Below are 27772 nucleotides of genomic sequence, written 5' to 3'. Positions count from 1 at the left end.
ATAGATAGATAGATAGATAGATAGATAGATAGATAGATAGATAGATAGATAGATAGAAAGAAAGAAAGAAAATAAGAAAATGCCCGGCCTCACATTAATGATGCAATCTACTCTCCAAATGCCTGGAAAAACACCACCTGCCTAAGAGGTATGGGGAAGCCTGATTCAAATGCCGAGAAAATATCTAGAGTTGAAGAATCTTCCGACACCTCTTTGTGGGGGAGAGCTCCAGCTTGGAACCCGCAGTGAACAAAGACATGCCTTCAGCATAGGCCAGGAACTAAGACTACGGTGATTACAACTCTCCAAACCATCAATGCAATACAGCTCTGCCTACGGTGCTATTTTAAAGATCTATTCAAACAAATACATCATTAATAACATTTCCTTTATCCCCTAAGGGACATATCAGAAGAGACTTGGTTTCCTTTAAATCTGACATGGAGCAGAAAGAGCAGTTGAGGACATGAAGGAACACGCATGAGGCCGCACAAGCGTCAGGCTTCTGGGCCCTCCACATACAAGGACCCACAAGGCCGATAAGCAGAACTGCAAATCCTCCCTCCTGTGGCCCTGTTCCCAGATCCTGAGGGTGATGCACTATCTATGGTTAAGAGTAAGGCAGCCTTTGACGGACGATGAGAAACCCAGCCCTCATGCGTGAAACCAGGTGAACTGCAGAGGTGCTAGAAAAGAGGGTCTCGGGCCTACACCTCAGCTCGCCAAGTGACACAGCCAGCTTCTCTGTGCCTTGCCCTTCTTCTCCCTACACGTAGGGCTAAAGTTAAGTCAACGTCACTACACCTGCAGGGTTGCTCTCACAAATGGCTTCAGTGGGTCTCTGCCATCCTCTCTGCCTGGGCCTGCCAGGGAGCCCCGACCGTCCAGGTGCTGCCCCTGCCAGTTCTGCTCCCTCAGTGGCTCCCTCCACGGCTTAGTCTTGGCTATTGGTTCAAACCAGGAGACGCCAGGGCCCCAAGTCTTGGGCACATTTTCCTTCTTTGATCCAGACTCCACATTTTCCACAGGAACAAACCAGGAAACTCCTACAGGAAATAGTTTTTAGAAGGAAAACAGATTTTTCACTTTTTTACAGTCCCACCCAGCTCTCATCAAGGACATGCATATAATACAGTCTCTCAAGGGTCTCAGTTGTCAGCGGCCACAGGGTGCCCCTGAGTCTGGTTTCACTGCAGGGATGACTGTGTAATTGCAGTGCTGGACTTTGAAAACCTGACAAGGTGGTGACTGGGGGTAGGTGGGGGCCACATAGAGTCAGTCACTTGGAAACACACAGTCTGCATCGCAGGGGACTTGAAATTCACTAGTTTCTTTACTACAAGATCTGGAATGAGAAACTGACCTTCATGGGAATTCTTCTTGTTCTTTTTTAACTTTCTGTCTCCAGGATAACTGGTAAAGGGCAGTTTTCCTTCACGTTTTTCTTCTGACCAAGAAGTCACATCACTGTCCTCTTCTAATTTAGCCTCGCTGGAAGTTGGAGTTGGGAAAGTTATCCCAACATCTCGAGTGTGTTTTTTGGCACCGTTCACAATCTCCAAGTTACCTGAGGGGAAGGATCATAGGTGTCTCTGGGAGTAACCTTGAGGCTGAGTTGACAGGTTTATTCAAGTGAGTACGTGAACTCTTTTTAATGTTTCAAAAATACAATCCCTTTGTGTGGGATGGAGGGATGGGAAGAGAGAGAGAGGAAGAGAAGGAAGGACAGGAGAGAGTAGAAGGGAAAAAGAGGGAGAAGAAAAAAGAAAGGGTTTTATTTGTAAGTCATTTTAGGTATTAGAGGGAAAGAAGAACAAATATGGGTTCAAAGGGTAAAGGATTTCAACTCTGATCCCAAGTCAGAAAGACAGTAAATACTTAGATTCCTTTTGGTAGTCACCCAGGTAAGGAAGAGGTTGACAGAAGTAAAGACAGGATTTGAGGGGAAGAAACAAATCAAGATGAAAGTTTATTTATTTTTATTTTATGAAACCAAAAGGAATACAAAGGCAATAGCTAAAAATCCTCCTTTCTACTTCTGATCTTCATTTATTCTGTTCACAAACCCATATGGTTCCAGAGAATTCATTTGGCACATTTAAGTAATTCTCTTCCCTCCTTTCTTTCTTTCATTAAAAAAAAAAAAAATTCATATTGTAGTATGCTATACACTGTTCTGTACCTTTTCTTAAAATCAATTATATGCCTTGGAGATCTTTCCATGTTAGTACAGAGACAGCTTCCTCATTCTATGCAGAATTTCATTCATTATCTAGATATACAATAATTTATGTAATCATTGTTATTGAGGAACACCTAAATTCATTTTAATCTCCTGCTATAAATGATGTTTTAGTGGTTAATTTTGTACACTATTTTGCACATATGCAAGCATATCTTTAGGTTAAATTCCACGTATTCATAGTATATCTATAGCAGACATTTCAAAAGTAAAAATGCTGAGTGAAAGTAATTTTGATAGAAACTTTCAAATTGTCTTTCATAGTGAACCAACTTCTACTCTCACTGGAATATACAAGGGAACCCACTTCCCTACATTCTTGCCCACAAACTTGCCATCAAACTTGAATTTTTGCCAATCTGATAAGATGAAAATTGGCACTTGGATATAGTTTTATCTTCATGTCCTTTATTATGATTGAGGTTGAGTATCTTATATGTTTAAGAGCCATTTCAATGTATTTCAATGAAAAAGTTTAGATTCAAGTAATTACCTGCTTGTATGCCCTTGTTTAACATGTGTGCATTTTGCTTGTTGCAAAAAGTAGAGTTCGAGCTCAGGAAACTACTGGCAGAAGAGGAAATAGAGTCAGAAGAAATCACATGGTTTGCTACCTAGAAAAATAAAATAGATCTTGTTATTATTACCTGCAGTCAATGTCACAGTTACCCACAGGATAAGCAAGCCAACAAGTCCTCTTTCTAATCCAATTCAAACTGTTGAGATGCATTTAGAAGAAGCTTGAGATACTGTGAACATGCTGCCTTGTATCTGTAATAGGGAGAATGTTGTAGTCGGATAGGACTGAAGCTGTTGTAAGGTGGTAAGACAAAAAAAGCCTGGCTATTTTCACTGGGCTTGGAAAAACTCTGAAGAGAATGCTAGCCAAACATTAGTCTGATGTATCTTCAGAATGAAACTCTGAAGTGACACCTGCATATAATTTTCATGTGCGATAAAGAGGGCTGGAGATAGGTAAAAAAAAGTGATGAACTGAAGACAGTGCATTCCAATTAAGAGCTGACTCAGACACATATATTAAGACAAACACCAAAGACCTGCAAGGCTCATGAGACGTCCTGATGACTAGAGTATTGCAAAAAGTATTAGAGAGTCCCAAAGCCCTTTTAATTACATTCAGAGCAAGTAGAGCAATGAAGGCAATTTCTGAGATTGCAGCTGATGGTGGAATGTTGGTAGATGACAAAAAGATTAACAAGATATAGCTGAACAAAATATTATAGTGTAAAATAGTACTTCTTAAACTTGTTCATTGTTAATATCTCCATCGTTAATAAGGACAGAGGGAGGCTAACCCAGAATAATGAATTGGAATCTCTAGGTGAAGGGTCTGGGCATCTATATTTTGAATAAATGCAGGGAATTTTCTACTTAGGCAGGTCTGGTGGAGGTAAATTAAAGCCTGGGTGAGGATAGGAAACTGAGGATATCTGATCCCTTGAGCTAGATAAACCATATTCCAGAGTCATAAAGAAACTTGTAACAGAATTTTGGTGAGGAAGATCTATATTAGACAGTTGAAGAAAGGAAACGCTTTGTCGGAAAGGTAGGCATTGCAAACTAGTGGGATGAACACTGATGACATGTAAAACTTAGGATGCATTACGAATCAGATAATTTGCTAGGAACTGTTCAAAAAAAAATGAGCAGATTTAAGCCAGGCTGAGTCAGACAGGCAGAGCATGCCCTGCCAGGTTAGCCTTGTTTTCTCTAGTAGAGAAGGTCACTTTACTGGCTAACCAAAAGAATACGTAACATATTGTACCTAGATTTGAACAAAATGCCAAAACATTTCATAGCATCTTTGAGGGCAAGATGGAGTTATATGGGTTGGATGATAATACAAGTTGATAGAATCATAACGGATTGAACCAACCTTATCCAAATATAATTTCAAAACAGAGATGTCTTTACTGAGTGGTGCACCTTGCATTTGACAACAAATATTTACTAAGCAATTACTGTGTGCAATCACTGGGTTTGGTGCTGGCTATTCCTTCTTAAGATTTTACACATAAATGTCTTAGAGATATAGAAAGCAGAATTTACATACAATACTCATCAGAGAGAGAGCCTCTGTCAGGATCCCAAATAATAACAGGAATGATGGGCTAAATCAGAGTATGTTTAGTAGGGGCAATTGTAAGGGTCTGCTCATTAGGCAGGAGGAATGGCAGCAACTTTGATGCAGGAAAAAAAAAAAAAAAGCTCTGTGTCAGGATTCCAAACAGCTAGGCCAGTTTCACGTCTTCCCTTTATTAGCAGTCTCTACTTAGGCAAGACACAACCTCTTTGTGTCAGTTTCCCCATCTAGAAAAGGAAACAAAATCTGCATTTTAGAAAGAACAGATGATTTAGATGGTAAAATATAAAACACTAATATAAAACTAGAGACTACCATGATGTTAAAAAAAATCTTTTTATTTTCTCCTTAAAAAAAGGAACATGAAAAAGAAGTGACTGATATGAAATACATTATACCTTCTCTGCAGCTATAAAAGGAGGGAAGAAAGCATGTTAGGTACTAAAAAAGTGTATGTAGGTGTTTGCTTTTTTATTTATAAAATGTCTCTGAAAGAAAAGAATCCAGATTGAAAGAAAGAAGTAAAAGTGGTTTTATTTACAAATGACATGATCTTCTCTGTAGAAAATATTAAGGAATCCACAAAGAACTAGAACTAATAACCAAGGTTACCCAGGTTGCAGAATATAAGATTAATAAGATAAAAAATCAATTGTATTTCTATGTTCTAGCAAGTGACAACCTGAAAATAAAATTAAGAAAACTATCTCACTCACAATAGCATCAAAAATAATAAAATATTTAGGAATAAAGTTAACAAAAGAAGTGCAAGGTTTGCACATTAAAAACTAGAAAACATTGCTGGGAGAGATCAGAAGTCAATATAAATGGTGAGACATTCACCATACATGGATTGGAAGTCTCAAAATTGTTAGGATGGCAATTATCCCCAAGTTAATCTGTAGATTCTACTCAATCGCTATCAAAATTCCAGCATGCATTTTTCAAGAAATCTACAAAGTGATCTCAACTTTATATGGAAATGGCAAGCACCACAAGAGCCAAAAGTTACTGAAAAAAAAAAAAAAAGAGAGGTAGAGGACTTATATTTCGTGATTTCAAATCTTAAAAAGTTACAGCAATCAAGGCATTGTGGTATTGATATAAGGATAGATACAGATTGGCCGGGCACAGTGGTTCATGCCTGTAATCCCAGCACTTTGGGAGGCCGAGGCAGGTGGATGAGGAAGTCAGGAGTTCGAGACCAGCCTGGCCAATGTGGTGAAACCCGGTCTCTACTAAAAATACAAAAATTAGCTGGGCGTGGTGGTGCACACCTGTAGTCCCAGCTACTCGGGAGGCTGAAGCAGAAGAATCATTTGAACCTGGGAGGCAAAGGCTGCAGTGAGCTGAGATTGCGCCACTGCACTCCAGCCTGGACAACAGAGTGAGACTCTGTCTTAAGAAAAAAAAAAAAAAAAAAAAGATATAGACATATCAATGGAACAAAATGAAAATTCCAAATGAAGCCTTACATATGTGATCAATTCATTTTCAACAAAGGGGCCAAAGCAACTAATTGGGGAAAATAATATTCTTTTGAACAAATAATGCTGGGACAATTAAATATCCCTATGCAAAGAGATGAAGTTAGACAACACACCGTACACAAAAAGTGTAAAAATGGATTGTAGACCTAAACATAATAATTAAAACAATAAACTTTTAATGAAAAACATAGGAGAACATCTCTGTGACTTTGGTTAGGCAAAGAGTTCTTGAATATAACACCACAAGTACAATCCACAATCCATAAAAGAAACAGTTTAAACTGGACTTCGTCATTACTGTATTAAAACCATTTGCACTTCAAAAGCCACAACCTGGGAGAAATCATTTACAAAAAATACATCTGATAAAGGACTTGTAACCAGAGTATACAGAGAGCTCTTTCAACTCAGTAAGAAGATAACCTAATTTTAAAATGAATGAAAAGATTTAAAAAGACATTTCATCAAAGAAGATGTAAGAGTGGCCAATAAGCACACAAAATGTTCAATATCATCAGTCATTAGGGAAATTCAAATTAAACTCACAAGATACCAGTTCACACCCACTAGAATGGCTATAAATAAAAAAGTGGACAACAGCAAGTGTTGACAAGGAAGTGGAGAAACCGAAATCCTCACACGTTGCAGGAAAGAATGTAAAATGATATAGCCACTTTGGAAAAACACTTTGGCAATTTCTGATAAAGTTAAACATAAACCTACTGTATGACCTACCAATTTCATTCCTGAGTAAAAACCCAGAAGAAATGAAAACGTATGCCCACACAAAACTTTTACACAAGTATTAATAGCAGCATTCACATTATTCAAAAAAATCAAACAATCCAAATGTCCATCAACTGAAAGATAAGCAAAATGTGGTATATCCATAAAATGGAATACTATTCAGCAACAAAAAGGAACCGCTGATGCATACTACAGCACGGATGAACCTTGAAATCATTATGTTAACAAAAAAAGGCAGATGCAAAAGACCACATCGGATGCTATATACATAAAATCTCCAGAAGAGGCAGAAGGCAGATGAGAGGTTGCCTGGGGCTGGGAACGAGGATTGACTGCAAAGAGGTACAAGGGACCTTTTGGTAATGACAGAAATGTTCTAAAACTGGATTGTGGTGATGACTGCGAAACTCTGTAAATTTACTAAAAGTTAACTGTATACTTAAAATGGATGACATTTTATTGTATACCTCTGGGAAGGAGTGTTGGGTGCTGGGGAACAGGAGTAGGAAGGACACTCCTGATCAAATATTTTGTACATGTGGTTGTACTGTATTACCAGTTCAAGAAATGAGAATAAACAAAAGCTTGTGGGGAAGGGTGTGGCAGTAAAGATTTAAGGAGTTCAACAGGAATAACATGTTAGGCCACAGACATGGTCCAGCCACTGAATGAAGGTGATAAGTTGTGTTGGTCAACACGTTCTCACTATCTGAAGCACAACAAGCTTAGCTGAGAGGGATATATTTAAAAACAAGACACCAACAAACTTATACCCAGGAAAGCTGCCAGACTCAGAAAGGAGAGCAGAAACCACAGCCCATGTGCAACGGTTCATGGAGTAAAGACCTGAGAAAAAACACATCAGGAAAGGAGGCCCGAGAGGCAGAGGGCTAGGTCTGTTTCCTGTGCCTTCAGAGAGCAGCTCTGAGAGCAGAGCCAGATACTCCAATGCAAGGAGATATTGGATCTAAGTTAAAGCCTTTGATAACTAGAGCCTTAGGCAAATGGAACTGCTGCCCCATAAGCAGCACGTGAGAGGTGGAGCTACTAGAGGGTGGCCTGTCATTTGGTGCAGATGCAACAGAAGTGTTGATGGCAGTGGGTAGGATCACAGGACTCCAAGAGTCCCTTCCAAGTCTGAGGTTCTGTGAACATCCTGCACTTCCAAAGGACACAAGCAGTCAGTGTGCACCACAGGGTGTGAAAAAACACACAATTACACTGGGTTATATGAGAAGCCTTGGAATGTTTCCGTTTTCATTGAAATTCTTTTTCATTTAGTAATGCTTGCCTATAAAAAGGTAAACATTTAAAAATAGAAAAGAGTCTAAGAATAAATTCTCTCTCAACCCAATATAATTATCCAGCCCAGTAGGAAGATGACAATCAAAGAGAGAGGCAAAAACAATTGTCTACTAGGATGTGGAAAAATTGGAACCCTCACATACTGCTGGTGGGAATGTAAAATGGTGCAGTCATTTTGGAAAAGTCTGGCAGTTCCTCAAATGGTTAAACATAGAGTTGCCGTATGATTAATTCCACTCCTAGGTATATACCCAAGAGATGAAAACATATGCCCTCAAAAAAACTTTCATATGAATGTTCATAGCAGTTTTGTTCATAATAGACAAAAAATAGAAACAACACAAATGTCCATGAACTGATGAATAGATACAATGTGTATTCATAGAATGGAATGTCCTTTGGCCATTAAATGGAATGAGTACCTGCTATGATGTGGATGAACCTTGAAAATACTATGTTAAGTGAATGAAGTCAGTCACAAAAGACTGTGTGATTCCATTTATATGAAAGGTCCAGAATAGGCAAATCCATAGAAACAGAAAGTAATTAGTGGTTGCCTGCAGGCTGTGGCAGAGGTGGGAGGTTGGGGAAATGAAGATTGATTGTTAATGGTTACAGGATTTTTCTGGAGGGTGTTTAAAATGTTCTAAAATCAGATTATGGTGATGGTTGCACAATTCAGTGACTATAACAAGACCCATTAAACTGTATACTTTAAACAGGTGAAGTTTACGGCATGGGAAATACGTCAAGGCATAAAATGCACTTTATTGCATGCAAACTGAAAAAATGTGGACTATGAAGTCTTGTTTGGAGAAAAAAAGCTTATACTCTCTAGTTCTGCATCTCCTATGTTACCGAAATCAGAAAAAGATCAACTTTGGAAGGTGATAAACAGTGTTGTTTTCATGTAATAAACAACAAACAATCCTAACAAAAAGGTGGGCACTGAACGCTGTAGGTGTGATGGAGCACTACTCTAAAGCTGGGCCAAGCACAAACTATCAGAACCATGCCGTGTGATTTTTGAATCCATCCACAGATTCGCAATAGTCACAATGCACACACCTGCACTTGTGTCTCACAATCTGTGCTGAGGACCCATCATGGGATAGAACTTTTTTTTTTTTTTCTTCTGAATCCATTTATATATGCAGTCAGTAAACCACAACGGTCCACTTTCCTTAGTCCGTGGGAAAGTCCCACGCTTCTAATAATCTCCTCATCCCTCAGGCTTGGGTGTGGAGTAGCCCACTGCAATGGACCTGACACATAAAGATTTAGGTGACCATATATTAAATAACATTGTCAGCCACCATGGGTTAGGCTTTCTGTTGTACACAATCTTGGAAGGAAATATATGCTGGCTGGCTGCTTCTGTTTTAATTTCCATTATGAGAGCAAACTCACCTGTTGCTGTCTTATACAACACTAAGAATAGAAAGTAACTGAACCATCTCAGAGATGTTTCGGGGTTTTTGTAGAACTCTTTAGCTTATTTAAGAACTAAATGAGACTCATTCCCATATTTATTGATTAAAGACATGAGACAGACCTAGAAATAAAAGCTTTTCAATTAAAAAATTACCTGTTAGGTGGAAACTGAGCTTAGAAAAACATATCCAGCATAGGAAAAGGGCTATGTTTTCTGATATGACCCTATGCTGCTATTCTTCAGTTAGGAGGATTGGTACTGCTGGCCTTCAGCTAGCCAGGTGCCTGCTGGGAATGCTTTTCCTTTAGAGGCATGGGTTTATGCTAATTCATTTGTAATCACTCAGGACCAGAGACACACATTGATAAAACGGTCAGAGTCAAAATGAGAAATATAGTGCATGGCACCAAATTTTGTCTTTTCTTGTGAAAAGTTTCTAGAACTGTGTCAATCAACCAGCAAGTATATTTTCAATAAAATTTACTCACCAACAAGGGGTGACATAATTACCAAGTGTCTGTCCAAAAAATAATGCTTTGACATACATTTAATTCCTAGTGAAAAAAGGCTGCAGAAGCAGGAACTCAGGTGGTAACTATCTATTACTTACCTTTTGTAAATTAGAACTAGTTATCTATTTCTGCCAGTGTGGTTGATCAGAAAACTATGGAAAATCTTCCTCAGAAAATTAACAATGTGCTGTGCCTGCATAACAGGCTCTTGAAAAATTTGTTTTGGTATGTGAAGAAGTAAAGATTGCAGAGAACAAACAATTTTGAGTGTATCCAAAATTCAAACAACAGTTAAGAGAATGTATAGCTAAAATGCAGTGGAAATTATTACGGTCAATGATCATTACAACTGAGGTAAAAAAAACTCTAATGGGATAATAAAGTTTCCCAGATAACGGTAGGGCTTTGGGTTGGACAGAAAGAAAATGAACCAAGAGCTAAAACACTCAATTAACTCATAGGAAAACCAGAAGGTTGACAAATGATCGTACAATTTTGTAGAGGGTGACAGAGCTAGACAGCATGTTTCCCAAAGGTTTTTCTATCAGCTTTGAAAAATGACGGCCTGGAAGTAGCCCTACACATTTATTTATTCTGTGCATTCTCCCAAATATGTTTCCTCTTGGCTTTCATAACTATGAGAATTACCACCACCTTTACACGGATGACTCTAAAATCTTCATCTCACTCATGATATCCTCATGGGGTCAGATCCATCTAGCTTGTCAGATATTTTCACTTGGATGATCTGATCCAACTTCAAGTTTAATAAATAAAACTCCTTCATATTTCAGTCAGAATTAATTTCCTCTTCAGGTCTGTCCATTTTTATAAGGTGTCCATATGTTATTTCAGTTGTTTTGAATGGAAATTTCAAAAGAACCATGCCAATTATTTACCAATTCTAACTGATTGGAGTCTAGCTTAGCAACAGAACTTAGATTTTTCTAATAAATTCATTTATTGACATTACTTTATTTAAAAATCTTTATTGGCAACTAGCTACCATTTGGGAATAAATTTATACCTGTACACACAAAAATAAATTCCATGTAGATTAAAAGCTTAAGCTTAAATTAAAGCTTAAAGTTTCCATATCCCTCAAAAAGTATCGAAAGTAAAGCAGGATAATTTTTTAAAAACAAATCTTGAGGCTGGAAGATCTTTCTTAGCACGAACACAGAAATAAAGAAGTACATAACAATACTATTCCAGTATTAACACAATGTAATTAACGCTTAAAAATCAATAGGAAGCCAGGCACAGTGGCACATGCCTGTAGTCCCAGATACTCAGGAGGCTTAGGTGGAAGACTGGTTGAAGCCAGGAGTTTGAGATCGGCCTGGGCAACACAGCAAGACCACATCTCTAAAAAAGAAAAAAAAAGTGGCCAGGTGCGGTGGGTCATGCCTGTAATCCCAGCACTTTGGGAGGCCGTGGGTGGATCACAAGGTCAGGAGTTTCAGACCAGCCTGACCAACATGGTGAAACCCCGTCTCTACTAAAAATACAAAAAAATTAGTCAGGCGTGGTGGTGCGCGCCTGTAATCCCAACTACTCAGGAGGCTGGGCAGGAGAAGCGCTTGAACCTGGGATGCGCAGGTTGCAGTGAGCCGAGATCGTGCCACTGCACTCCAGCCTGGGTGACAGAGCGAGACATCTAAAAAAAAAAAAATAATAAGTAACAAAATATAATTTAAAAAACAGTAACTACAGTGGTCTCCAAATATGTTTACAAAAATGAACAGGAAAAAAACCTTCAGAGAAAAACAGGCAAAGGACACATAAAGGTAATTCTCAAAGTAAGAAATGTAAATGGCAAATTGGAAACCTAACAGAAATGCAATTTAAAGCACTGGCAAAATTAAAAATTATAATCGTTAAGTTCAATTTTACTGTATTACAGTTACAGAATATGGGCTTACTTATAAAACTTCTGCTTTGAGGATTTATCAATATTTTGTCTAATGTACAATTAATTTTGTAAATATTCCATGGGTATTTGGAACAACTGTGGATACTGTATTTTGACAATGAAGTTTTACCAGATATTTAAATCAAGTTTTAAAATATCATCATAAAAATTTTCCATATATTTTCTTACTCATATGTACAAATCTGAGAAAAGCTCATTAAAGTATGTCACTCTGTGCTTTTGTCAATTCTATAATTATGTTTGGATGAATGAACAAATGAATGTATTTTGGTTGAAAGCATTGTAAAGTATATAAAAAACTCTCTTCCCATGGAAATTAAAGAGATACTCTAGATGTTCAAGACAAGTATTATTTCATTAAAAAGAAAAAGAAAAAAAAAAAACCTATCTTCCCATGGTACAGAAACTTGTTTTACTAGTGTTCTGATAAAAATTAGAAATAATTGGCAGAGAAGTAGAAATGGAAATTTTCATGCACTGCAGGTAGGAATATGAACTGGAAAGTAATTCGGTACTAATGTAGGAAATTAAATATACAAGCCTGTAAGCCAAGAATTCCACTTCTGGGTATATATGCTAAAGATAGTTTCAGACAGATGCATAAGGGGACATGGAAAAAGACAAGCACTGCCATGTTCTGTGGTGCTGGGGAGCTGACAGTAATGTGGGTGCCCTTCATAGAGAAGTTCATGGGTAAATGGGTAGCTGCACTCCATGGAGCATTTTGCAATTAGAAACTTGGATTAGATATACTTACAGCAATGTAGGCAGACTTTGAAAATACAAAACTTAGCGAACATAACAAAAATAATGGTATACCTTTTATATATGAAAGTTCATGCATACTTACAAAATAAGTATTTTGTAAGAACTCGTGTAACCTGAAAGATATTTACATAAGACTGGTTTCCTATGGGGAGACAGAAATGAGTACGGGATATGGTGATAAAATTTTAAAAGAGGGGTCACGAACTGAGGAGTACATTTAACTCAACCCTTGGCACCGGAAGTTAAAAGAAAACTGTACTTTATGGCACAGAAACCATGTATACTAGTTCTCTAATCCTATTATTTCACTATACTTCTAGAAGGGTTCATTATGACTAGTTTGGAAGGCTCAAAATGGTCTTTTACACCCAAAATAGAAGCCAATGAGAAATTTGAGAATTCACCTTCTAATCTTATAACTAACACTTTCTGTTTATCAGTCTGGCTTACCTTATTTTATTATTGTTAAACAAAACAACTTTTATGGTTTCTTATTAGAACATACTTCTTGTAAAAAATAGATAAAAATATAAAAGAAAAAATAGTTCATATTTTTATAATAATTTCAGTTTTTTGTTCTATGTATGACATATATTTTGCTCCAGTGATATTGATATGTATACATATATACACATATATGTATGTATATTTGGATTATAATGTGTATACATAGTTTTATATCTTAACTCTTTCTCTGTAAACATATAAAAAAATTTACTCTGGATTTCAGGATGCTGCTTTTGAGTGTAATTTCTCTTCATATATAGGCATGTAAAGTCTGATACGAACTCCATTTTATAAAAATATATGAAACATTGATAAACATTTAGTTGGACGTAAAGCTCTCATTTTCTTTTCTCATGGAGGTCTCTCTGTTTGGTAGTTTGCTTGTGTTGTTTATTTCCCCACCTGCTGGAAACATGAGCTAATATAATTAAGGAGAGATCTAAAATACAGAGAAATTATTCACCATTTTCAGCTTTTTCTTCATAAAGAAAAACTGCTGAATGATCTTTTTTCTTCACTTTTTATACTGACAGTAGTAAACTATCCCTTCTCCCCCACCAGAAGACGACTAGACACCAAGAAACAGAACTGCAGAAGGGAGACAGGAAAGAAAAAGAGTGAAAACACACAGAGAAAGCACAGAGACAAACATAGCAATATCATAAGAGATAAGGGTGGGGGAGGAAAGAGTAATCAGAAGAAGAATAGAGACACACAACGGACACAGTGGGAACCAGAGAGAATGACGGTGGGGCATGTGGGGCATGAGTGCAGGTGTGGGTGAGCAGAGGCAGACAGAACAGAGAAGCACACAGAGTGCAAAGAGATCACAGAGAGAGAAGGGGGCCTGGACTGCAGAGATTGCAAGCGAGACAGCACAGGGCAGAGAGAAACACAGAAAGAGCGAGTCAATAGTTTTCTTTATGTCCTTTCCTGGTTTTGATATTAGGGTGATACTGGTTTCATAAAATCATTTAGGGAGGATTCCCTCTTTATCTTTTGGAATTGTTTCAGTAGGATTTGCACCAATTCTTCTCTGAATATCTGATAGAATTCAGCTGTGAATCCATCTGGTCCTGGACTTTTTTCTTGTTAGCAGTTTTTTAAATTACTGTTTCAATCTCGCTACTTGTTATTCATCTGTTCAGAGTTTCTATTTCTTCCTGATTTAATATAGGAGGGTTGTATATTTCCAGGAATTTATCCATCTCCTCTAGATTTTCTAGTTTGTATGTGTAAAGGTTTTCATAATAGCCTTGATGATCTTTTGTATTTCTGTGGTATTGGTTGTAATATCTCCCATTTTGTTTCTAATTGAGCTTACTTGGATCTTCTCTCTTCTTTTCTTGGTTAATCTCACTAACGGTCTATCAATTTTGTTTATCTTTTCAAAGACCAACAGACCAATATGCCTGATGAACATAGATGCAAAAGTCCTCCACAAAATACTAGCTAACCGAATCCAATAGCATATCAAAAAGATAATCCACCATGGTCAAGTGGGTTTCATCCAGGGATGCAGGGATGGCTTAACAAGCACAAGCCAATAAATGTGATACACCACATAAACACAATTTAAAACAAAAATCACATGTTCATCTCAAAAGATGCAGAAAAAGCATCTGACAAAATTCAGCATCTCTTTATAATTAAAACCCTCAGCAAAATTGGCATAGAAGGGACACACCTTCAGGTAATAAAAGCCATCTATGGCAAACCCACGGCCAAAATTACACTGAATGGGGAAAAGGTTAAAAGGATTTCCCCTGATAACTGGAACAAGACAAGAATGCCCACTTTCACCACTGCTATTCAACATTGTACTCGAAGTCCTAGCTAGAGCAATCAGACAAGAGAAAAAAATAAAGAGCACCCAAGCAGGAAAACAGGAAGTCAAATTGTCACTGTTTGCCGATGATATGACTGTATGCCCAGAAAATCCTAAAGACTCGTACAAAAAGCTCCTAGATCTGATAAATGAATTCAGGAAAATTACAGGATACAAAATCAATGTACACAAATCAGCAGCACTGTTACGCACCAACAAAGACCAAGCTGAGAAACAAATCAGGAACTCAATCCCTTTTACAACAACTGCAAACAAAACAAAACTTAGGAATATACCTAACCAAGGAGGTGAAAGATCTCTACAAGGAAAATGAAAAAACACTGCTGAAAGAAATCACTGATGACACAAACAAATGGAAACCTATCCCATGCTCATGGATGGCAAAATCGATACTGTGAAAATGACCATATTGCCAAAAGCAATCTACATATTCAATGCAATTCCCATCAAAATACCATCATCATTCTTCACAGAACTAGAAAAACAATCCTAAAATTCATATGGAATAAAAAAACAGTGTACAAAGCTGAAGCATGACTAAGCAAAAAGAACAAATCTGGAGGCCTCATTATTACCTGACTTCAAACTATACTATAAGGGTATAGTTAACAAAACAGCAAGGTACTGGTATAAAAAGAGGCATGAAGACCAATGGAACAGAATAGAGAACCCAGAAATAAAGCCAAATACTTACAGCCAACTGATCTTTGACAAAGCAAACAAAAATATAAAGTGAAGACAGGACACCCTATTCAACAAATGGTGCTGGGATAATTAGCAAGCCATATACAGAAGAATGAAACTGGATCCTCATCTCTCACCTTACAAAAAAATTAACTCAAGATGGATTAAAGACTTAAATCTAAGACCTGAAACCATAACAATTCTGTAAGATAACACTGGAAAAACTCTTGTAGACATTGGCTTAGGAAAAGAGTTCATGACAAGAATCCAAAAGCAAATGCAACAAAAAACAAAGATAAATAGATGGGACCTGCACATCAAAAGAAATAATCAGCAAACAACTCACAAAATGGGAGAAAATGTTTGCAAACCGTGCATCCGACAACAGACTAATACGCAGAATTTACAAGGAACTCAAACAAATCAGCAAGAAAAGAACAAACAATCCCATCAAAAAGAGGGCAAAGGACAACAGACAATTCTCCAAAGAAGGTATACAAATGGGCTAGATTCAATGACTCATGTCTGTAATCCCAGCACTTCGGGAGGCTGAGGTGGGTGGATCACCTGAGGTCAGGAGTCCGAGATCAGCCCGGTCAATGTGGTGAAACCACTACTAATATACAAAATACAAAAACAAAAAGTTAAATACTGAAAATATAAACAATTAGCTGGGCTGGTGGTAGGCACCTGCTATCCCAGCTACTCTAGAGGCTGAGGCAGGAGAATTGCTTGAACCCGGGATGCAGAGGTTGCAGTGAGCAGAGATTGTGTCACTGTACTCCAGCTAGGGCGACAAGACCAAGACTCTATCGGGGGGAAGGCAACAAGTATATGAAAAAATGATCATCATCGGCCAGGTGTGGTGGCTTACGCCTGTAATCCCAGCACTTTGGGAGGCTGAGGCAGGCAGATCATGAGGTCAGGAGATCAAGACCATCCTGGCTAAGACAGTGAAACCCCATCTCTACTAAAAATACAAAAAAATTAGCTGGACGTGGTGGCACACGCCTGTAATCCCAGCTACTTGGGAGGCTAAGGCAGGAGAATCGCTTGAACCTGGGAAGCAGAGGTTGTGGTGAGCCAAGACTGCACCACTGCACTCTAGCCTGGGTGACAGAGTGAGACTCCATCTCAAAAAAAAAAAAAAAAAAAAAAAAAGCAAGCTCATCATCATTAATTATAAGGGAAATGCAAGTTAAAACCACAATGAGATACCACATTACTCCTGCAAGAATGGCCATAAATAAAAACATTTTTAAAAAAATAGATGTTGGCATGGACATGGTGAAAAGGGAATACTTTTACACTGCTGGTGAGAATGTAAACTAGTATAACCATTATGGAAAACAGTATGGAGGATCCCTTAAAGAACTAAAAGTAGAACTACCATTTGATCCAGCAGTCCCACTACTGGGTATCTACTCAGAGGAAAATATGTTATTATATGAAAAAGATACTTGCACATGCATGTTTATAGAAGCATGATTCACAATTGCAAAAACATGGAAGGAGCCTAAATGCCTATCAACCAATGCGAAAAGAAAATGTGGCACATATACACCATGGAATACTACCCATCCATAAAAGGAATAAAATAATGGCATTTGCAGCAACCTGGAGTTGGAGACCATTATTCTAAGTGAAGTAACTCAGGAATGGAAAACCAAATATCGTATGTTCTCATTTATAAGGGGGAGCTAAGTTATGAGGACACGAAGGATTAAGGATGATATAATGGATTTTGGGACTTGGGGGGGAAGGGTGGGAGGGGGATGAGGAATAAAAGACTATACATTGGGTACAGTGTACACTGCTCAGGTGACGGGTGCACCAAAATCTCAGAAATCACCACTAAAGAACTTATCCATGTAACGAAAAACCACCTGTTCCCCCCAAACTATGGAAATAAAGAAACAAGCAAGCTTTGTGTGTGTGTATATATATGTATATATATGTGTGTGTGTATATATATATGTGTGTGTATATGTGTGTGTATATATACACATATAAAACTAGGACTCCTATTAGGGAGAAAAAAAATCAGGGTTGCCTCTGCTAACACAAACATTAAATACTGGCACCCAGAAAAGAGGAGCAAAATTAACAGAGTTTTGAATTAAGAACTGGTAATCAAAACTTTTATATCCAACCCAGTTGTTCGAGTACATAAAGGTAACAGTCTCAAATTTGCAAGAACATAAAAGACGATCACTCCTGAACATGTAACATTCTAGTCAAGCAACAGATTGAAATTAACAAACTCATAAATAGGTATGTGAAAAGATTCCTGGTTAAATACTGACCCTATATTTAAATACAACTAATGTAAAATAACTCATGATCTTATAAAATGGAAGTAAAATATTCTAATTCTTGAAAGAGAAGCTAGTCAATGTAGTAATACTACTACTATAAATGAGCTGAGACAAAATTCACAAAATATAACCACTACTGGTTAGTTGGGGGAAATTATGTGGGGGACAGGTGGGAAAAAGTAAAATCAGTTTCTTAATTTTTCATATGATAGAGCCAATAGATAGTTTCATATCTGATAGTGATAGATTGAGAAAGTGGTTGAAGCATATTAGTTAATTAGATTACACAGTTGCTAAGTTAACAAAAAACCGACTTGAAGAAACATGTATTACATAGCAATCAACCAGAAAGATTGGAAATAGCAAGAAATCATTAAAAATGGTAAGAAATCCTGAATAGCCAAAACAATTTTGAAAGACAAGAACAATGTTGGGGGATTCACACTTCCTGATTTGAAAATGTATTACCAGAGGAACAGAAATCAAAATAGTGTGATATTCGCATAAAGACAAACAAGTAGACCAACGAAATAAGAAAACAAGCCCAGAAATAAACTCTCACATATATGTTCAAATGATTTTTGACGAGGGTGCCAAGACCACTCAGTGGGGAAAAGGATAGTTTTTCAACAAATGATGCTTGGATAACTGGATATCCACATGCAAAAGAATGAAACTGGATCCTTATCTTATACCCATGTACAAAAATTAACTCAAAATGGGTTAAAGACCTAAATGGAAGACCTAAACCTATATAACTCTTAGAGAAAAAGCTTCATGACATTCAATGTGGCAATAATTTTTTGAATATTACACCAAAATCACAGGTAACAAAAGCAACAATAGACAAAAGCAACAATATTTGCAAATCATGTATCTGGGAAGGGGTTAACATACAGAAAATATAAAGCAGTCCTAACAACAACAAAAATCAAATAACCTAACTACAAAATGGGCAGGCCAGGTGTGGTGGTTCATGCCTATAATCCCAGCACTTTGGGAGGCCAATGGGGAAAGACTGCTTGAGCCCAGGAGTTCGAGACCAGCCTGGACAAAACAGTGAGACTCTGCCTTTAAAAAAATAATAATAATAAATAAATAAAAAAGAAAGAAAGAAAAAAATGGACTTAAATAGACATTTCTCTAAAGGTGACATACAAATGACCAAAAAGCATATAAAAAATGCTCAGTATCACTAAGCATAAGAGCAATGCAAATCAAAACAATATCATCTCACACCCATGAGGATGGCTACTATAAAAAAAAAAAGTGTTGGTAAGGATGTCAAGAAATTAGAACCCTTGTACACTGTTCGTGGCATTGCAAAATGGCACAACACCTGTGGAAAACAGTGTTGAGGCTCCGCAAAAAGTTAAAAATAGAACTACTGTATGATCTGGCAATCCTTCTTTTGGGTATGTATCCTGAGGAAATGAAAGCAAGGTCTTAAAAAAACATTTACGTACCCATGTTCACAGCAACACTATTCACCATAGCTAAAATGTGGAAACAACGCAAACGTCCATCAACGAATAATGGATAAACAAAATGTGGTAAATGTAAACAGTAGAATATTATACAGACTTGGAAGGAAATCCTGTAACATGCTACAACATGGATGAATCTTTAAGCTCATGCTAAGTGAAATAAGTCAGTCACAAAAAGACAACTCTGTATGTTTACACTCACATGAGGTATCTAAGGTAGTCAAATTCATAGACAGGAAGCAGAATAGTGATTACCAGGAGCTGGGGGAGGGGGACAAAGGCAGTTGTTGTTCAATGGGTATAGAGTTTCAGGTTTGCAGTATGAAAAAGTTCTGGAGATCGGTTTCAACACTATGTGAATACATTTAACATTACTGACTTGTACACTTAAGAATAGTTAAGAAGGGAATTTTTTGGTATGTGTTTCTTACCACACACAAGAAGTTCACCCCCTCCTTGCTTTGAAATGAAATTTAGCTGAACAAACCTTTATTTAATAAACATATCAGAATGAAAAACAAAAGCCAAAATAATAAAATTTAAACCAAACATATTTACAACAATAAACTTAAATGGAATAAATTTGTTTCAAAAGAAAGACCTTCAGATTGGGTGGGAAAAAAGTTAAATTCAGATGTTACTAACACCTGAGTAAAGTGACTCAAAAAGTCTAAAAGGATGGGCAAAGAGCAATAGTGCAAATGCAAAATTAAAAATAAACTGTACCGGATGAAGTAAAATCAAAGGCAAAGATATTAAAAATGGAACACAGGCCGGGCACAGTGGCTCATGCCTGTAATCCCAGCATTTGGGGAGGTCAAGGCGGACAGATCACGAGGTCAGGAGATCAAGACCATCCTCACAAACACGGTGAAACCCCGTCTCTACTAAAATACAAAAAATTAGCCAAGTGTGGTGGTGCACGCCTGCAGTCCCAGCTACTCAGGAGGCTGAGGCAGAAGAATCGCTTGAACCCAGGAGGCAGAGGTTGCAGTGAGCTGAGATTGTGCCACTGCACTCCAGCCTGGGCAATAGAGACTACGTCTCAAAAAAAAAAGAACGCCTATCACATATCCTTATATTGATGTCACTCTAGTTATTTTGATGGTCAGAGGAACACGCAACTCTACTTGGGAGCGACAAGCAAAAATGGTGGAGTAGAGACCTCCAAGGGAGCCAGTGCCTTCTCTAGAAACATCAGAAAATATGGAAAACTGTCAAAACCAACCTCATCTGAACTTTGGAAGATAGTCAAAGGTTTATAGTAACCAAGTGTTTGCTAAACCAGGAGAAAGGCCATCAGCACAAGGTAGAAGAATTTTGTAGCATTTTCACTTAGCCTTCTGCTATCGCCTTACCCAGCATGGTGGTCTTAAAGATGGCAGCCCTTGGTCCTGCTGTAGGTACCTTCTCCCAAAGAGAGCACGGAGTAGTACCTTGTTCCCAAAGAATTGTGTTTGTTTTGACATGTCTGAGTATTCACTGTGGACTGACAGAAGGGACCTGCCTTAGTTTCACCTAACATAACTCAGAGTGAAAAAGTAGTTTTATAGAGGAAGAATCTTCCTTGAAAATATTGAAAACCAAATGAACAAGGCACTACTGCCTGGAGCAAAAATTAACAGTTTGAGGGAAACGACAGACATACTAAAAGCAGGGAAGAAACACTGAGAATCTTTGGGGCATAAAGAATTGGAAAATTTCCCATGTACACCAGGGAAACTAGAAAGTGCATGCACAGAGCAAGATGCATGTTCAGAAAAGACCTGGGAAGACCAGACGCTTCCACCACTGGTTGACCTTTAGGCTCAGTACAAGTAGGAAGCAAGGCTAAGGTAGAGTTGTGAATGGCCTGGCTAAGCACTGAAGGAGTGTCCGAATGCAGAAAATCTGCAAAGACTTGGGGAATTTTCTTTTTTCTTTTGCTTTTTTTGGCCCCAGGAATTTAAGAAAATCTCTATCAAACAAGTAGCTAGCTACTGAACTAAAGGAACAGAAATACCACACACCAATCAAGAGTATAGTCGTTACAAACATAATTTAGAAAAGCCACTAAATAAACCAACAACTTTAACTTACAACAAGCAGTAACTACAAACCGTAGAGAAGGGGAGGAAAATCTGATGTCCAGAGTTATCACATCATATTCAAAATGCCAAAATTTTAACAAAACATTATGAGGCATGAAAAGAAACAAGAAAGTATGGTCCATTCATGGGTTAGAGGAGAGAAATAAATAGAAATTGTCCCTTAGGAAGAACACGCAGTAGACTTACTAGGCAAAAGCTTTAAATCAACTGTTTTAAATGTGCTCAAAGAGCTAAAGGAAACCATGGATAAAAAACTAAAGGAAATGAAGAGAACAATGTCTCAACAAAGAGAATATCAATGAAGACAAAGAGGAATCGAATAGAAAATATGAAGCTGAAAAGTACAAGAGCTAAAATGAAAAATTCACTAGAGCAGTTCAATACCAGATTTGATCACACAGATGAAAGATCAGTGAACTTGAAGATAGGTGAAATGAGATTACATACTCTGAGGGACAAGAGAAAACAGAATGAGGTAAGTATGGTGGTGCATGCCTTGTAGTCCCAGCTACTCAGGAAGCTGAGGCAGAAAGATTTCTTGAGCCCACAGTTCAAGGCTGCAGTGAGCTATGATTACATCACTGTACTCTAGTCTGGGAGATAGGCGAAACCCTACTCTAAAAAAATAGAAAATGAAAGAAAAGAGAATGAAGAAAAATGAACAGAGCTTAAGAGACTTGTAGAACACCATCAAACTTAGCAAGATATGCACATTAGGAATCCCAAAAGAGGAGAGAAAGAAAGGGGCAGAAGGAATATTTGGAGAAATAATGGTTGGAAACTCCTCCAACTTGATAAGGGGAAAACATGAATCTAAATGTCTAAGTAGCTCAATGAACTCTTAGTAGGATAAACTCAAAGACAGCCACACTGAGCTATGTTATAATCAAAATGTCAAAGCCAAAGACAGAGAATTGTGAAAGCAGTAAGAGTAAGGGCGAGCACAGAAGGGATCCTTGGTAAGATTAATTGCTAATTTCTCACCAGAAACCATGGAGGCCAATAGGCAGTGAAACGACATATTTGAAATGATGAAAGATAAAAAGTGTAAGACAAGAAATCTATCTCCAGCAAAACTTTAAGAATAAAGGAGACTTTGGGAGGCCGAGGTGGGTGGATCACCTGAGGTCAGGAGTTCAAGACCAGCCTGGCCAAAATGGTGAAACCACGTCTCTACTAAAATACAAAAATTAGCTAGGTATGGTGGTGGGCGCCTGTAATCCCAGCTACTCAGGAGGCTGAGGCAGAATAATCACTTGAACCCAGGAGGTGGAGGTTGCAGCGAGCCAAGACTGTGCCACTGTACTCCAGCCTGGGCGACAGAGTGAGACTCTGTCTTAAAAAGAAAAAAAAAAGGCCCAGTACAGTGGCTCACGCCTGTAATCCCAGTACTTTGGGAAGTGAAGGCAGGTGGGTCACCTGAGGTCAGGAGTTCAAGACTAGCCTGGCCAACATGGTGAAACCCTGTCTCTACTAAAAACATAGAAATTACCCAGGCATGGTGGTGGGCGCCTGTAATCTCAGCTACTTGGGAGGCTGAGGCAGGAGAACTGCTGGAACCCAGGAGGTGGAGGGTGCAGTGAGCTGAGATCGTACCATTGCACTCCATCCCAGGCCGACAACAGCGAGACTCTGTCTCCAAAAAAATAAATAAATAAATAAAAATAAAAATAGAGGAGAAATTAAAAGACATTCCCAGATAAACAAAAGTAAATTTGTTACCAGTAGACCTTCCCTCTAAGGAATGATAAAGTCCACTCCAAGGTGAAATGAAAGGACACTTGACAATACCTTGAAGTTATACATAGAAATAAGGCTTCAGGCATACACATGGAAATAAGGCATAAGAAATAAGGGTAAGGCAAGTACACAGGTAAAAATAAAGTCTCTATTATACTTCTGGTTTGTAACTCTTCCCTTTTTCCTTATCTGATTTAAAAAACGAATGCATAAAATAATTATAAATCTATTTTTGTGGGGACAAAATGAAGATGGAATCTGTGACTATAACAATTAAAGAGGAAGGGATGGAGATGTCTACCCACAGTTTTTGTATATTATTAAAGTTAAGGGGAAGAATAGAGATGTATTAACAACAGTGTTTGTATATTATTGAAGCTAAGTTGGTTTTATTTCATATTAGGTTGTTATATGTTTAAGGTATTAATTGTAATTAAATGTAACCAGTAAGAAAATAACTATGAATTGTTAAAGAAAAAAAAAAAAAAAAAAAAAGAAATGAAAAGGGAATAAAACTGGTACACTACAAAAAATCAGTTAGATACAAAGAAGGCAGCAGAAATGAAAAACAAAAAAGATATGACATAAAGAAAACAAACAACAACATGGGAAAAGTAAGTCCTTTCTTATGAAATTAAATGTAAATGGATTATACTCGCCAATTAAAAGGCAGAGAGGGCAGAATAGATTATAAAAAATGATGATCTATGTTATGTCTAAAAGAGACTGGCTTTACATCCAAAGACACAAAGAGTTAGAAATTAAAAGGATAAAAATGGTATTCTATGCAAATAGTTACCCAAAAGAGAGCTAGGGTAGTTACCCTAATATCAGACAAAACAGACTTTACATTAAAAATTGTTACAGGAGACAAAAATAGGATTTTGTACTGATAAAAGGATTAATTCATGAAGAGGATATAACAATTATGAACATATACACATCTGACAACAGAGCCCTAAAATGTATGAAGCAAAAAAAATGACAGATTTCAATGGAGAAATAGATAGTTCCACAGTAACAGCTGGAGACTTCAATACTCCACTTCTGATAGCCATAGAAAAACTGGACAAAAGACTGATAAGGAAATGGAGGACTTGAACAACAAAACCAGCTAGACCTAAAACAATAGAGAACACTCCAAACAGTAACAGAATACACATTCTTCTTAAATGCACATAAAATTCTCAAAGACAGATCATATGCAAGGTCATAAATGAAGGATTGAAATAATACAAAGTATATTCTCTGGTCACAATGGAGTAGAACCAGAAATCAGTAACAAGGAAAGGTGGGGAATTCACAGGTAGAAATTAAACAACACTGTCCTAAACACCCAATGGTCAAAAAAGAAACCAGCAAACACTTTAAATGAAAAAGAAGACAAAACATGCCAAAACTTAACGGCATGCAATGAAGGCAGAGCTTATCTACAAAAGCAAGGCTCAAAGAGACATTTATAGCTACAAATGCCTACATTAAAGAATAATCCCAAATGAATAACCTAACTTTGAATCATAAGAAATGAGAAAAAAAAAACAAAAAAACTCCAAAGCAAGCAGAAGTAATAATGTAGATTCAATGGAGATAACATGAACTACAGAAACTGACTCAAGAAGAAACAAAATCTAGACTTATAAGAAGACATTGAATCAGTAATGAAAAAAAAATTTCCCCAAAGAAAAACACACGATCAGATGGCTTTACTGGTGAATTCTACCAAACATTTAAAGAATTAACATCAATCATTAACATTAATCCTTCTCAAACTCATTATCCAAAAATAAGGGGTGGGAAAACTTCCTCGTTCTACAAGGCCAGTAGTACCCTGATACTAAAGGCAGTAAAGACATCACAAAAAAACTATAGACCAATATTCCTTGTGAATACAGATGTAAAAAGTCCTCTTCAAATTCTAATAAACAATCCTGCAGCATATGAACAGAATTTTATGATCAAGTGGTATTTATCTCAGGAATATAAAGTTGGTTCAAAATATGATTATCAATAAATATACACCATATTAACAGATTAAAAGAAAAAAACAGGCCAGGCACGATGGCTCACTCCTGTAATCCCAGCACTTTGGGAGACCGAGAGGGGTGGATCACCTGAGGTCAGGAGTTCGAGACCAGCCTGGCCAACATGGTAAAACCCTGTCTCTACTAAAAATCCAAAAAATAGCTGGGTGTGGTGGCAGGCACCTGTAATCCCAGCTACTCGGGAGGCTGAAGCAGGAGAATCGGTTGAACCCAGGAGGCAGAGGTTGCAGTGAGTTGACATCATGCCATTGCATTCCAGCCTGGGCAACAAGAGCGAAACTATGTCTCAAAAAAAAAAAAAAAAAAAAAAAGGAAGGAAAAAGAAAAAAAAACAGTAATCTCAACAGATGTTGAAGAATTCGGCAAATACCAAAATGCTTTCATGACAAAAATACTCATCAAAATACAAAAAGGGAATTTCCTCAACATGAAATCCTAGAGATCCTTAAAAATCCACAAGAAAATAGAGTTAATAAATTCAGCAAAGCTGCAAGATACAAGTATGTAAAAGTTATTTATGTACCTATACATTAGCAATGAATAATCCAAACATGAAATTAAGAAAGAGGACTGCACATATGATAGTATTAAAAACAATAAAATATTTACTAAAAATTCATGAAATCTCAAGGGACACTGAAGAGCCAAAATGATTTTGAAAAAAGAACTAAGTTACAGGTTTCACACTACCTGCTTTCAAAACTCATTATAAAGATACAGTAAATCAAAACAGTGCAGTATTGGCATAAAGAGAGACATATAGACTAACATAATAGAGAGCACAGATAAAAACCCTCACATATACGGCTAAACGATTTTTGGCAAGAGTGCCAAGAACATTCACTGGGGAAAAAACAAAGTCTTTTCAACAAATGGTGTTGAGAAAATGGGATATTCACATGCAAAAGAATGAAGGTGGACCCTTATCTTACACCATACACAAAAATTAACTCAAAATGGATCAAAGACCTAAAAGTAAAAGCTAAAATTATTAAACTCTTAAGAAGAAAACTTTCATGACACTGGATTTGGCAAATATTTCTAAGACATGACACCAAAAGCACAAGAAACAAACAAAAAAAATAGCTACATTGGACTACAACAAAATTTAAAACTTCCATATGTCAGAAGACATGGTTAGCAGAATGACTGTTGTAAAAGAGGCAACCTACAAAATGGGAGAAAATATTTTCAGATCATGTATCTAATAAGAGATCAATATCCAGAATATACAGAAAATCCCTACAACTCAAAAATCAAAAAAATCAAACAGCCAGATTTAAAATGGCCAAATGACTTGAAAAGACATTTTTCAAAAGAAGGTATACAAATGGTTAAATAAGCACATAAAAAGATGTGCAACATGAATAACCACTAGGGAAACGCAAATCAAAACCACAATGATACTAACTCACACCCAATAGGATGGCTAGCTTATATATTAAAAAATAGAAAATAAGTGTTGGCAAGGATGCAATAAAATTGAAACCCTTGTGAACTGCTGGTGCGAATATAAACTAAAGCAGTAACTGCGGAAAAAAGTAGGAGGGTTGGAGGAATCCTTATACACTGCTGATGGGAATGCAAAATGGTGCAGGTACTATGAAATAGTCTGGCAGTTCCTCAATAAGCTAATCACAGAATTACCATATGGCCCAGCATTTCCATTCCTAGATATATACCCAAAAGAACTGCAGACAGGTGTACACAAATGCTCTATATCAGTTCTATTAACAATAACCAAAAAGTGGAAACAACCCAAATCAATGAATGAATGGATAAACAAAGTGTGGTATATACATGCAATGGAGTAATACTCAGCTATAAAAAGCAACGAAGTATTGATACATGTTATGCCATGGATGAATACTCAAAACATTAAGTCTAAGAGAGAGAAATCTGATACCAAGGTCATATATTAAATGATTCCATTTATATGAAACAACCAGAATAGGAAAATCCTCAGACACAGAAAATAGATTACTGGTTGGCAGGGGCTGGTAAGAAGAGGGAACAGAGAGTCACTGCTTAATGGGTACAGGGTTTCCACTGGGTTAACAAAAAATTTCTGGAAATAGATAGTGGTGATGGTTGTAAAATACTGTGAATATACTCAATGCCACAGAATTGTATACTTGAAAATGATCAAAGCTGTAAACTTTATGTCATGTGTATTTTACTACACATGCACAAACCCTCTCCTGGATCCATTTCTCTGTCTCCCCTATGGAACAAAAGCCTTACTCTGTGTCATTCCCAATTCTTCACTTACTTTAAAAAAAGCATATTCTACTGTTTGTATATGTAAACACTACCAAAAGCTCAATGATGAGAAATAATATTTATAATAAACTGTCTGAACATCTCATGCTTCCCTTTCTCTAGACCAGTGGTCTCCAATTTCTTTTGATCATGTAATCCTACTGACAAAATGTTTTCTTAGCACAAATTGCCAAAATAGGTATTTATTTTTATGTTATGTCACTACTGTGCTCATAAAATATACACCAAAATAT

The 27772-nt window shown here is 37.2% G+C and overlaps 1 protein-coding gene across 5 annotated transcripts in view; it reads right to left on the bottom strand.

Moving 5' to 3' along the window:
* Positions 1–27772, bottom strand: part of ALMS1 (ALMS1 centrosome and basal body associated protein) — a 220513-nt gene that overhangs the window by 8394 nt on the left and 184347 nt on the right. For all 5 annotated transcript variants that reach the window (XM_023223966.2, XM_026456443.2, XM_026456446.2 and 2 more), the window contains 3 exons: positions 2736–2856; positions 1364–1567; positions 805–1046 (listed from right to left, as the gene is read on the bottom strand). In XM_023223966.2, coding sequence (XP_023079734.2) covers positions 805–1046; positions 1364–1567; positions 2736–2856 — 567 coding nt within the window. The remainder of the gene's footprint in view (positions 1–804; positions 1047–1363; positions 1568–2735; positions 2857–27772) is intronic.

Source organism: Piliocolobus tephrosceles, chromosome 15 (assembly GCF_002776525.5).
Source record: "Piliocolobus tephrosceles isolate RC106 chromosome 15, ASM277652v3, whole genome shotgun sequence".
Classification (NCBI taxonomy): Eukaryota; Metazoa; Chordata; class Mammalia; order Primates; family Cercopithecidae; genus Piliocolobus; species Piliocolobus tephrosceles.
Note: the sequence above shows the minus strand (reverse complement) of the source record. Positions and strands in the feature narration are given on the sequence as shown.